Source organism: Bombus vosnesenskii, unplaced genomic scaffold (assembly GCF_011952255.1).
Source record: "Bombus vosnesenskii isolate JDL3184/JDL3185 unplaced genomic scaffold, Bvos_JDL3184-5_v1.1 scf7180000013295, whole genome shotgun sequence".
Classification (NCBI taxonomy): Eukaryota; Metazoa; Arthropoda; class Insecta; order Hymenoptera; family Apidae; genus Bombus; species Bombus vosnesenskii.
Window position 1 is genome coordinate 3,892,645 of NW_022882946.1, and position 14,302 is coordinate 3,906,946.

The window sequence follows — 14,302 nt, forward strand, 5'->3', positions numbered from 1 at the left end:
TTAAATTTTTAAATTTTTAAATTTTCAAATTTTCAAATTTTCAAATTTTCAAATTTTCAAATTTTTAAATTTTTAAATTTTTAAATTTTTAAATTTTTAAATTTTTAAATTTTTAAATTTTCAAATTTTCAAATTTTCAAATTTTCAAATTTTCAAATTTTTAAATTTTTAAATTTTTATTCCATATTTTCGACTTCTTTTTTCGCGTAGAATCACCCTCTTTCCGCTTGTACCAACAGTTACCAACCATCCTGTATAAATTCTATAAATACCATCTATGCCCTTACGTTTTAGCAAGAATCAAGTTTTAACGTTTACTAGCAAATCTTCGTGACGGAATAAAATGAGAAGGTTCGGTCGTTGAGTCGACCGAGGGTGAAGATTTCTGCAATGGTTCACGATCCGGACGAATGCGATTGTTAAATACAAAACGATCTCTCGAGTATTATCGATTCACCGAGCGGATAATACGAGTAGAGTCTTTTGTTTGATTTAGTTGATCGACGCGTCGTGTCGCGTTACTTATTCTAGTTCGCGGGGAAACAATTTAATTATGAAAACAGATCATTGTCTTGGTTACCAGTACTGCCTAGAAGGTATAGAAAAGTTGAATTATGGCTAATAGGATGAATTCTGTGTTGATTCAACGTGTTCATGTTACAATATTCTAGGATACACGGTCACTAGAATATACGCACTGACGTAAAATCGGAATACAATTTGTTTACGGTGTTCATGGAATATAAGTTACCAGAGATTCACAATTGGTACGTTCGCAAAATAAGAACGATTTTAGGATTGCACACGACTCAAATTTTATGATACGATTTATCGAATGATTGCTCAGACCGAGGAGTAATTAGAACACGAATAATAAATTTATGAAATATTTCCTGTTATTTCAAATTTGTTTCGTACATTGTTTGATAAATTTATTTAATTAGAACTCGTACAATTGCTTTTTTGTAAATATAAATTTTGATATTTCGTTTAGGACTAGCAAGTAAGATTGGAATTAGTTTGAATATAGTGGAAGGTAAAAATGAGCTAAAATAAAGCGCAAAGGTTACTATCAAAAATTAGTAATCACAAAGGTTAATTACCGTGAATCATTGAAATCTTGTAATCTAAGAGAATAATGTTTGGACGCTGTAGTAAGAAAATCATATGATAAAACAGAGTATAGAAAATATAAGTAATCGATAAATATGGTAAAAGTCGATCTCATGACACCTTTATTTCATGATTTTCAGGGCTTAGACAGCAGCGGGAGGCCAGCTTTCGTCCTCTACTTTCGCGTTCGCTACTACGTCGACACACCATTGCTCCTAAGGTAACGCTTACACATAGATTTCTCAATAGGTAGTCACATTCTGCCGGTTTACATAATCACCGTGCCAATATCAGCTAATATCGATACTAACTTCACCTCTATATTACCTAACGTCATTCCTAATACCTTTTAATTCGTTCTAACATTCAAGTCACAGCACCAACTCAACTATGTACGTACATAGTAAGGCAGAGTTAATCGAGTCATCTAAGCTTCGATATTTTAACATTGCGTTTTGAAATTTTCACCGAGTGATCGAGTTTGTTGTATATTTTCAGACATTATTAGTCTTTAACATGGTTATGGAATACAGTAAGAAAACGATTCCATATGGTTACGGTTAAAATAGATACTAATAAAAGGAAGAACAAAATATCTTTCAAAATTCAAGTAATTCAATTATTTTAATTAAAATTGACTCTTTTCCTTTCGACGTGTACAAGTTATCCTATCTCGTGGAAAACTATGACCGTCGAAGCGTCGATATACGCGATATATCTCGTTGCTTATCGTGTCGTCAGTAACGAGTTAAACAGTCTGTTTTCAAGCGTAGATTTCTTGAAAGTTGTTCATAACCGAATTCCGCGGACCGCATGACAAATTACTTGGCTTCGCTGAAATATCTTTCTGACTCAAGTAACTCTACCTCCTTGGTCTATCGAATCGAATCGTCATTCGAGATCCGTGAGCAAGGGGATAAAAACTCCGGTAGTCGGATCCACGCTACGTTGGCTGACAAATTATTCGCTCGAAAGAGGCTGGCCGCTGGTAGGGAGCTAAATTAGTCGAGAACGCTCCGGCTATCGGACAGGCCCCCAAATAGATTGCAGAATTAATCGGAGTAATTAGCGTTCCGCTTCAAATACTACCTTGGTGCCATCGTAGCTGGCTAAACAGCCAAACCCACATAGTCCACCGGGTCTCTATATTTCTTTTTTCCTTGTTTTCTTCTAGCCGCGATATATCGCGGTTATAAGGGGTTCCTGGTTCACCAGGGCCCCCAAGATCGAGGAAGAGAGAAATAGCTGATACATAGACGATGGGCGAGGATGTAACAATAAGTTGAAACACGAGAAAAGAAGAGAGGAATAAGAGAAATGAAGTTTTACACTGTTGAACGTACACGTGTAGTAGGTATGACACGCGTACAGAATGTTTCAGTATATTCAGTAAAAAAAGTACGAACTAATGGAGCAGCAGGTGACAGGGAATGACGAGAGAAATATTTTACATCTAATAAACGCATATTCGTCGTTGATTTAGTTTTTACGAACGAAGGTTCTTGGAGTGTGGATTTTTTAGCGTTGGAAAGCAGGCAACGCGTGATATAGTCATACGTTTCATAATGTCAGCTATTACACATGCGTAATACATGCGTTATAAATCTGACAGGATTGAACTGTATCGTCAGCGACGTTTTAAAAATACCAGTCGAAAAACTTGCATTTTGGTGAATCGTAATTATCAAATTCCATTGTAATTTCATTTTCCAGTATATTTCATTTTGTGCTTTGCTATAAGTATGAACGTTACCAGAAGTACCAATGAGATATACTACATAATACGTAGATGGATATAACTGTATACGTATACTGTTACTTCCTGTCGTAATTGGGAGAATATTATAGGATAATATTATTATATTAACTGGTGTTAAAATTTATAGCGTAATACGTGTTAAACAGTACATTCCTAGATAGGCAATATGAACATGTATAACCCGTTACTTGCAATTTTACAGAAATCTCACGGAAGCGATTAGACGGATTGTTCATCCGCTGTCGTCTAAAATTTATATTGTCAAAGCTTCTTAATTGTGGTAGAACGATTAAACGCATCGGACGAAAAGAGATTGGAAAGAATGGAAGAACACCATAATATCACAATATACGCTGTACACTCGTATTCACATAATTATGTACTTATCTTGTAGAAAACCTAACTAGTTGATCTAAATTGTCAAAAAAAAAAAAAAAAAAAACGATTAATTGATCAGAATTAACGTTCGTACAAGAAATATCGCAGAGTACGTTGAAGAGTCATTTGTAGGAATTTAGACTAATAATAAAATCAAAATAATGAATTTCTATCAGGTTCTATCTAGGCTCTCCTTGTGAACATTTCTTTTTAATTCTAGAACACCCTATATATAAGAATCTTTCTGTTCAAAGAGAAAGAGAAAGACAGGTGGGTGGTAAATAAAGAACAAGAAAGAAAGCAGGAAGGAAAAGAAAAAAGGGTGGCTCGGATCTCCCTCTCACGAAACGAAATCTCGACTCCTGTCCGGTAGCTAAGTGCTACCTACTCTTGTAATTATAAATTATTACGTGGCGCGTGATAGATAGACCGTACGCATTAAATGAAAGCATTCGTCCCGGTAATTATACCGATCCGTAGTTGCTTTCTGATTTCCACTCGAAACCCGTGATTTACATCCAGCCACGCCGCATTCACCGCACGTCCGCGTCGACGAGGGTTTAATTCGTGAAAGGACCAACATGCTTGGAGGACGATCGAACACTCAAGTCGACCTTTCGTTAATTCTTCCCTTGCTCGGATCATTTTTCTTAATCTTTTTCATCGCATCTGCCAGCTTGCTTTCCGTTTGATTCGTCTGGAGATTTCTAACCTGTTACATGCTTCTGCTGTATTTCTTGCGTTGCACGTGGAAATTGCGCGTTCGCGAGATATAGTTACGTATATTACGTATATTACGTGTTGAAGTTTTTCACTAAAATTATGGTTCTTGAAGATCCCTTAAGAGATCCATCTGTCCGAGTAACATTTCCACGATGACGTTTGAACAAGAAATTATCAAACAAAATTAGATCATTGAATTGGAGAAATTCTATCGCGATGTCAAGTCCGCTGAAACGTCTGATAACAGATATTTTTTCCAGAAAATTGAATTAACTTGAATCGATAGTATCCCCGACACAAAGTGTCGAAGAACCGTAGAAGATTATTAAGAATCGTGGAGAATTAAACTTACAGATTTACGGGGTCGGTGTCGTTATGCGTAACACGTACAAAATATGTCGAACGTGACGTTGCGAATCTCCAAGGATTCAAGCGCTAGCAGCGCATTGTTTATCATTACGCGAAATTGCATGACGATGTGTCTTTCGGCACAGGTCTCCACGACTAGTTTCTTGAAAGTGGATCTACGACGTAACCCAAGAAGAGAGCCTATATCGTCATTCGCAAGGAGTATACTCTCACAATTCATATTTTCTGTTTGACTATACCAGCGCGTTGCTTGAAACATTTTCTTTTATATTCTTTCTGAAATATGCCCTTTCGTGCCAAGATTAATTCCACGTTATGTTGTCCCTAGAGACGAACCGATTTAAATTTCGAATAAATGCAGTAGCGTACAAATCTCCTAGATTTTGTGTCTGCGTCTCAATGCAAAGCATTTTTATTGGATCCAAATCAATTGGACAGACTATTTCATAACTAGTTTTAGTTTAATTTTTTAGTGTTCTAAATACCGTTTGACGACATGGACAGCGTGTTTTGGGTCATTATCTACCCGACAAACCCAATCCTGGGGCATGTAATTTGTCGCAAAAGTTCTTCGCTGCGTTTAAAGATACACGACGATTCGTTCGCAGTGTTTGCAAAATCATGTACGAGAATTATCGCAACACTGGCGAAGATCTGCTGTACAGGGTCTTCTTACGAACAACAACTTCAGACTAACGTAATGTTACGTGATAGCGCATATTTTTCTTTTCTATTTTCAACACCCGACAATTATGCTATTGCACTGTGTATGTCTAGATGACTGTTTTGATATCACGTCTTCCGGCATGCGGTAAATCGTGGATTTTGTTGCAGTTATTCTTTGTAGAGGGACTCTGATTGCGTTATGTTGTATCAATTAGTTAATGAGAATTCCTGGATCATATGACGTGTGTTTCAATTATGGCTCGTGAAATATCATGTTTTTCGATTAAGCTTTCGCAATGGCCGAATTACATAATCTCTGCTTGCCTCCGATTTGTTAATATTATTAGTAATTGAAAAGATCGTTTTGTAATATATGTATCTGTGTATCGAGTGAGCGGACGATTCGAAGCTAATTAGTTCCTTATTTCGTTGTTATTACATCGGATAATAGATAGTGTTCGCTGGTCGTACGAAGTTTTGTAAATAACTATTTTTATGGCACAACTACCGTCCAAGGTTACACGTAACCGTGACACTGTGTTGTAATAATCTGATCATACATTAGTTTGGAAAGTTCTGCCGCAAGGTGTCTGACTTTCGTATTTTGTATTTATATATGTATCTGTGTGTTTTATGACGAGTCAGATGATTTATAGCAAATTCGAGGAAGCGCGTAGAATGTAACAAAAAGTAGTTTAATCATCTTCCAACTTTTGTCTGAATGATAATCGAGAGAATAAAATAAGGACGTACAAGACGAAACGACGAACTAAGCAAACTCTTAGCTCGAGATTTTTAATATCGCTTACGTTTAAATAATTAAACTTTACATAACACAATCTTTCTTTTTTGCTTATTCTTTTTATTAACAAATTTTATGACTTTTTATACCGCGTCCAGTCATCGTAGAACTACTCGTAGAACAACTTCGATCACGCAAATTAATGGGAAGAACTTGTTCCCAATGTGTAGTTTCTTGTAAAGAAAGGAAAAAAAAAACTCGCTCGATAATTAAAGATAGTTAATCACGTAGAACAAAAACGAAGCTAACCGGTTGATTATCATTTCAGCGATGAAACGACGCGCCACCACTATTACCTGCAACTGCGCGACAATGTTGTCAGGCATGGCGGTGGGGTGGAGAACCTCCATCCTCACCATCCCTTACACGAACCATCTATCGTTACGCCCTTGCTCACACTCGCGGGTCTTGCCCTACAAGCCGATCTTGGCGATTACTCCGAAGAACGACACAGGCCACACGCAGGATCTGTGGGATACTGCAAGCCCACGGACTACCTTCCGCCACACGTAAGTATTTCATTCATATTTACCGACCTCCTTAGTTAAAATGTTCTATCTGTTATTTTAAAACTCAGAGGAATCGAAGTTTTATCGTTTCCCTTGTCCCATCTTTGCTTTTCTTCGTTCAATTTAAAATGTGCAGTTACTATTTCGTAAAAGCTCATGAAACTAGACTGCGAATGTTTATGCAATTTCACACTTTTACTATGAACGTAATCGAAGAAAATATAGCCTAAATGTTTCATCTAGTAAATATCGTAATAAGTGGTCTACGTCGAATACTTCATACATTTTCGTCCTTAAAATTTCTCACAAATACGTGAAAAGTCCACAGTTCGAATAGGTATTGAACAATTAACTAACAAACTATTTTCTCCTGTAGCGGATTTGAACAAAAAAAAGTATCTTCGACACTCTATAGATAATTAACATTTGTTTTTCTACGAATCAGCCGCTGGAATGTAGACCTATCCCAAGCGCTAATATCTCTCGATCGTAAATGCCATTAGATACTGGCTGGAAAGTTTAATTCCAACGCGTTTACGCGTTATAGTTATCGTCTATCAATGAGTGCGCGTTGTAATTTGCGGAAGCGGTAGTTATTGAATTTTCATTGAAACGTAACGAACGATTATGTTGGATTAGATGTGCCTCGAGTCGAATGTGCTCGCTGTGCTTGCGGCACAGCACAGGGACAACCGAGGTTTATCGAGGGAGGAGGCAGAACTGCAATACATCCGGGAGGCGGTGCTGCTGGAGGCGCCGCTCAACGCTCACCTCTATCGGTTACGAAGAAGCAAGAACGAGGCAGGTCCGGGACGCATACTCCTTGCGATTTGCGCTCGCGGGGTGCGAGTCTACGCTGAGGAGGAAACACCGCGTGTCTTCGCCTGGAACAACATCGGCAAACTTTGCTTCGACGTTAGTTTTATGCATTGTGTGATGTATCGTGTTGTAGTTTGTCCTCTTTTCACTATTTTTATACTTACGAAAATCATGCAAACGTGACACGTTATTCGTTAAAGTAACGTATCAAAGATTATAATACCATTTTCTTTTTTTTTTTTTCGTGTCGAAGAAATTTATCAAACTTGTTCAATCTACATGAAATATCTATATCGGAAATCTTTTAATTTGTTGCATTTCTATTGCAGCGCAAGAAGTTTGAGATACGCGCAGTCGATCAGCCGGACAAGCTCACCCTTTACAGTGGATGCGATGATAAAAGCAAATTGCTTCTGGGACTCTGTCGAGATACCCATCAGTTCTCCATGGCCATAGCACCTAGAGTAAACGAAGCGAAGAGGCGAGAAGAGGAAGGTCGGTTGGACGAAATTTATATTGTTCAAAATTAATAGCCTCTGTTCTTTTTACCAATCTTATTGATAAATGTATAAAAAGTCATTTTCAACTGTCCAAGTACACCTGTTGTTACGACACGATTTGGATTTCTTTTTGTCATATTTCATTGGTTTCTTCTTCCCTTAACGCTTTTGTATTTAAATTTGTATTCTCTTCTTGTTCTTTATCTATGATTAAATATTTATGTCGATCAAATTGTCTATCTTGAATGGAATCGGATTCCAGTGACGTCTACAATTTGATTAGTTAAAACTTGTATTAATTTCAAATTAAACGTAGTTAAATTTTAATTGGTATAACGTTAAAAAGAAATCTCTTTGATACGAAGCTGCAGTCTTATCTCAAAATCAATGTTCTCTTTTTTATTTCAGAGAGGAAAGTACTTCGCGACTGTTATATGTATCCTGCCCGGTGCAAGCTGAGTTTAACAGCACGTGGGGCGCGCGGTGACCAACGAATTTCTGTTATCTCGAGCACGTCGTCCAACACGACTTCTGGAATTGTCAGCGACCGGGTACACAGCGAGGATGAACCAGACACGGCGCCCGCCTCGACCGAATGTTTGCCACGTCTTACTGAAAATACTTCATACTCTGGTATTCAGTGCGGTGTTGTCAACGGCTCGAATGCAAACGTCGAGGATCGTTCCATGCCGTCCTCTCCAGTCTCCACTGTGGATGGTAAATTTATTTCCTCTATACGAATATAGAATTTACAAGGATTGAATTATATAATGATAAGCATAATAAGAATTATGTGCATAACCGTAACCAAATTTTGAAGGTATGTTTTATGGGTAAAAATGAGGAGACTTTTTTCAAAAATGTAATTGTTTCTTCAAACATTTAACTCCTTTAACGAATTTTGTAAAATTATTTTAAGAGCATATCAAAATTTATCACAAAGTAGTAACGTAGATATTTGTAATATACAAATATATACAGTCTTACAAACCATCGCACGAATTACAGAAGTTGATGGTACAGACAGCACTCCTACAACGGCTGCACTGCGATTGACATCGAACGCGGCCACGGCGGCTGAAGGGTCACAATGTAGCAGCAGCTGCAGCACGGTCGTGGTTGTGAATGCACCTGCTGGTGGACCGCCGCGAATGCGGCGTACATCCGCGACTTCCAGTCTGGAACTCGGTTATTCGCATACGGCACAGAATTCAGCGGTTTCGTCAGAAACTGCTAGCTTTCCTGGCGCCATTTACGACAGGTGCAAAAAAGGTGGCAAATACGCGGGTAAGTTTTACAAAAAATTATGTATACCTCCGGATTAAAAGAATATAATAAGACCTTAAAATATACAATGATATTTATTCAAATGGTAAAAGTATGAGGGGAACTTAACTATTTGTTAAACATACATCTTATATCTTGATAAAATATTGACAATAATTTCGATAATTTAAATTTGTTAAGAAAAAAAGTATTTTAAGGTCGTCTCTTTTTAAATTCTAGAATTTTTATCTCTGACTTACATGTATATACTGCAATTTTGCCTACAATCATTTTTATTCTACCAAAAAGCCATAAATATGTTAGTTAACTAAGTAAGTACCATGCCATGTTTGCTTCACAGGGTATTCAGTTGCAACTAAACAAATATCAATAATTATTTTACATCTCTACCGATTATAATGTTAATTTTGTACTATACGCCATATTTCCTTTTCAGGTACTGACATTGCTAGTGAAACTAGTGGGGTATATACCCTCAGGAGTAGTGAGATGCAGGATGAAAGAATGGGAGATTTGTATTCACCTACCGGTGACGCGAACGGATCTTCTACAGCGAGCGACGTGTGTGCCTTAAGTTCTGTTCAGTCTACGACTGACGAGGCTTCTGTAACATCTGGTTTTTATACCATACACAGTGGTCTTAGATCCGAGACAAGCGACGTGTATACAGAAGATGTTGGTACCGAAGATCAGGAACCTATTTACAGCGTCTGCAAAGGTGATGAGGACGTTAGTAACGTTGTTTCTACCATGACGGGAGCTCTGGACCAGCAGCTCGAAGATTCTAGATCACGCAGTAATAGCATACTGAGCGCAGGAAGCTTCAGAGGCGATGGTAGTGACCCTTCCAGCGTTGGACCTCTTTTGTCAGCCGATGAACTTTCGGATTTAATAGTTGGACGTTATCCTCCTCGAAAGACCATTAGCAATTCCATGGACTCTGATTGCGACTACGTTACTATGCCTCCACCACCCCCGCCACCAAGAACCGATAGCGACAGGCAACTTCCTCCACCTCCTCCTTACCCAGTAAGCATGGACTACGCAACCATAAACTCACCGCGACCCAACATATCCGACATCGAAAGGGAACCTCCGCCTCCACCACCATATAATGCTACTCGCGGCGAGTTCGTACCTTTGCCACCACGAAGAACCGATCCACCACCACCGCCACCTTACACTTCACCCAGGGAAAGAATTCAGATACCACCGCCTACGCCTCCGAGAAACGACGCGATAACACCCAGAGAACCACCACCTCCACCGCCTTATCCCGAGGTTTCGGAGGTCACTCGACAGGAAGCAATTTCCAAATTGTATCCAACGACGAGCGAAGAAATCGTATCGAGGGTGACGTCCACGAAAATACAAACGGGTCTAGCAAACAGCAAGATGAACGCCACTTTGACGGCTTCAAAGACCATCAACGCCAATCAAGTCAATGTCAATGACGTTGCTTCGGTTGCCCCGAAACCACCACCTAGAATTCAACCACCCACTTATCCCGGTGACAAAATGAAACCTACGCCAGTTCACGCCCCCGTAGCGGCTCTTGTCGTTGGACCGAACAATTACTTGGACGTACACGCTTCACGAGGTGGTCCGGTTTTGTTGCCTTACTTAACACCACCGCCGCCCCCGCCACCCCCTCCTCCGCCAATGGTTCATCCCAGACAACCTCCACCGCCACCACCCAGCTTAGCTACCGTTTACACGAGTCAAGTTGCGAGGTCGCAGATCGAACAATATAAGCAGCAACTGTATTCGGATGTCGATTACGTGATGTTTCCTCTAAAAGATCCCGCGGTGTCGAAGCAAGAGTACATCGATGCGAAACAGGGTTCGCTTCTGGCGGCTATGGCTGCTTATCCTCCTCCTCCTTATCCTTCTTTTAACAATAAATCGTTAGTAATGTATCGTAGCACACCATACCTTCCTGGTTCCTCGTTCTCGTCACCCACGAAATACGCTTCGAATCAAAACCTTAGTAGCAGCGACACAAGTTCTAACAATTATTTACCGCATAGTAATCTGAGTAGTCATTATGCTGCTAGTACAAGCTCGCTATATAGTGGAGCTACTTGTTCGTCGGCAGGCAGTCAGAGTCTTAGACGTGAACCACCAGCCCCAGCTCATCCCCACACGCTCCACGCGTTCTCCAGAACGAGAAGCGACGAGAACATTTTGAAGTGTTTCGATTCACCTTCCAGTACCAAGCTGCAGTCTCTGCCGCAGTTGAAGCATCGTCGACTTCCGCCACCTCCGCCACCACCACCTTATGAAATACAGGTATTGTATTATAACACACTATCCTGTTATTATAGTATAAATTACTGCTTTATTTTTTAAGTAAGATTGGGTTAATATTTAATGGCAGGAACATATGTGTTCTGTATCGTATGGTAATCATTACGAACGTTACGTAGCAACATACAATATAAAAATTACAGGGAAACCATGATAAGTTAAATTTTCTTTTTATAAAAGAACAATTTTAAAAGTCAACACCAAAATCTTTTCATTTATCTTTTCATTTGATTTTATTATTAAATATGTATCTTCGCCACACTCTTGAACATTTAAAAAATGCTAATAATATTAGATATGTAGGTTGCTATTAATGAAGTTAAACTAACACAACAATCGAATTAATATTATTTATCACCTGCATATTATTTATCAGATTATTCCCGTCTTCAACAATTTCATATTAAAATAGTTCATTTTACGCATCAAGTAATATGAAAGTGGAAAAATGAATAAAAATGGACTTATCATATATTTCCCACGTGATCTTGATATATATCATGAGCTTTAAAGAAATAAAAGGTTTAAGATAAATTACAAAAATTGTTGTTAACTCCGTTGTTCTTCCCGAGACTATATACTCTTCAGCCCGAATATTCTTTCTATGAATAAAAGAACAAGATATCTCTTGCCGATATAAATATAATACAATATATAATACGAATATAATACACAAAGCCTAATTAGTTTCGATGCAAATATTTTATTTCAATTGTTTTACTTATTTACAGAACCTCGAGAAGAATCAACCACTTCCATCCGCCTCTTCGTCATCTTCTTCCCCGAAGAAGACGTCGAAAGCAACCACGATGGAAGAGCGCGAAGAAGGAAAAGAAGACGGAATGTTGGACATTCGGACGCTTCGCGAGAAGAGTCGTAACTTGGACTTGCCGCTGATATCGGCGTTGTGTAACGATCGGTATTTATTGAAGCAGACGAAAGCATTCGTGATGCCAAAGCATCCTGCTGAGACGACTTCTTCAACGTCTACGAAGAACGGCGCGAGAAGCAGCAATGGCGGAACATCAAGCAGAAATAAATACCCGGTCAGCGGTCTTTCTACGACGCAGATCACCAAACCCCCGAGGAAATCATCGACGAGTACTCACAAACACCCCGCCGAGGTGAAGGGCAACGCTTACAAAGTGACGAATTCGACAGGCATGTCAGCTGTCAAAAAGGATTCTACGAGGGCGTCGCATTCGTAACAGGAAACGAAGAAGAAAACAAAGGGGTTTGCCGCTCTTGCGACATTATGGAAATTACATTATTATACCTCGATGAAAGTGCATTCCACGGAACTGTTCAAACGATTCCACAATTATAATGCTTTGTCCTTGAAATACACGGGCAGCAAGGCGAAGAAAAAGGTTGTTCTAACGCCTTAGGTACTTATATAGCGTTTCTACACAAACCGTGCTTCTTCAACTCAGGGTGCCATTTTATCATTTACGATTCTTCTGTTCGACGCGAATACTCAAAGAAGGAAAGAAAGAAATCCGATGATAGATTAGACCTTCGGGAAAGTGTAAACACGGGAACGTCGAAGGTGTCCATTATGTAATATCTCTCTTCTTATCTAATTTCATTCTTATGATCTCTCTTGATATTCCTGGAAAATTGTACTTCTTTGCAAACGAAGCTTTTCTTTCGTACGTAGAATAGTTGAAATACACACCAGTAATAAAAATGTCCATTAAGTTTCTTCGTTTTTGCTCAATTAAGCGGTTAGCGCGAAATGAAAGAAAAAAAATTGAATGCGAATGTTTTGTAAATCTCAATAACGGCGAAAGAACGAGAAAAACGTTCTTGCGTATACTTTATCTGATACTAGAGCAACGATTTTCGTAGGTACTAATTACACAGATATTTTTATACTGTGAACGAAAGTAGGTATGAGTACTGTAACTAGTTCACTTCCTTTTTGATGTTTACGAAAGTAATATTTATTACAATCCAGATGATTCTGATAATTTTTTTTCTACTTTTTTTTTTCGTTTTAATAATTCAATCAGTGCTCGCTTTGTGACACTTTCTCTATCGATGCGTTTTTGCGTGTACGTAACTGTAAGTGTAGTCGTATATTTAGGAGAGTTTAAGCATTAAGTAAGTATATTCGGTGAGAAAAAAAGTTTGTTCCTTCCTCAGCGACTGAACATTGTTATAGAAAGATTAAACGAATTCTCCGATTATCGCAACCGAATATCGCGAGAATACGTTGTTAAATAGAAAATGTTTATACTGCACTACAGAACGCGTACTACAAGATAACACATGCGACAATTAACGTTGTACAAGATTTGCGTGAAAGTGAATCTTTTGAACATTAATATCTTAGATCATAGCGTAATGGGTAATAATTTAGTTGTATAAGTTGACTTATGTTAATTAATATTAAATAATAATATTACAACATGACCCATGTTTGTACATAGTATTTGAGTGAAATCATAGGACTTGTTGTAGTCGGAAACCTCATGTATGTACCACGCGCCACCTCAGCTACGAATAATAAACTTTTTTTATAATGAAGATCGTTACGAAAAAATGCTTTGTGTTGACTATGTGAAATTAAGAAAATTTCATATTACCTTTTATTACACAATTTACAAAAATTCGCTTACAATAGACTTACAGTGGCTCATGAAAATATTCCAACACTTTTCATAGAAATTTATTGATATTTCTTTAGCACTGTAATAGGATACAACTATCGTGACTATATTGGTAAAATTTCAAAACGATTCATAAATGTAAATGCAAGTAACCAAATATTTATTGCAAACATATATTTGATAAAAAATTAGTATAGTATTAATTAGCATTAATAATGACCTTAAACATGTAACTGACGCTAACTGTATGTTTGCAATAAATATCTTGTAACTTCTATATATATTTCCAAATTCGTTTTTAACTTTATCAGTATAATCATGATAATAATGCGTTACAGAAATTTCAAAATATTCTGTATAGCACGCAATAAATCAATTCATAAAAGACTTCTCTAATATAAGCGTTTAAATAGTTTTATGGTCCATCAATACTGTGTACTAAAATCATATAA

At 38.0% G+C, this 14,302-nt stretch overlaps 1 protein-coding gene across 1 annotated transcript in view; it reads left to right on the forward strand.

The window, feature by feature from the left end:
* LOC117233473 (protein expanded-like) overlaps window positions 1–13,767 on the forward strand; it is a 122,684-nt gene extending 108,917 nt beyond the window's left edge. Inside the window, 8 exon segments of the mRNA XM_033493823.1 lie at window positions 1,254–1,333; window positions 6,079–6,319; window positions 6,959–7,234; window positions 7,468–7,633; window positions 8,047–8,355; window positions 8,647–8,925; window positions 9,362–11,217; window positions 11,967–13,767. Of these exon segments, the coding sequence (XP_033349714.1) occupies window positions 1,254–1,333; window positions 6,079–6,319; window positions 6,959–7,234; window positions 7,468–7,633; window positions 8,047–8,355; window positions 8,647–8,925; window positions 9,362–11,217; window positions 11,967–12,443 (3,684 nt within the window). The 3' untranslated portion in view covers window positions 12,444–13,767.
* The last annotated feature ends 535 nt before the right edge of the window (window positions 13,768–14,302 follow it).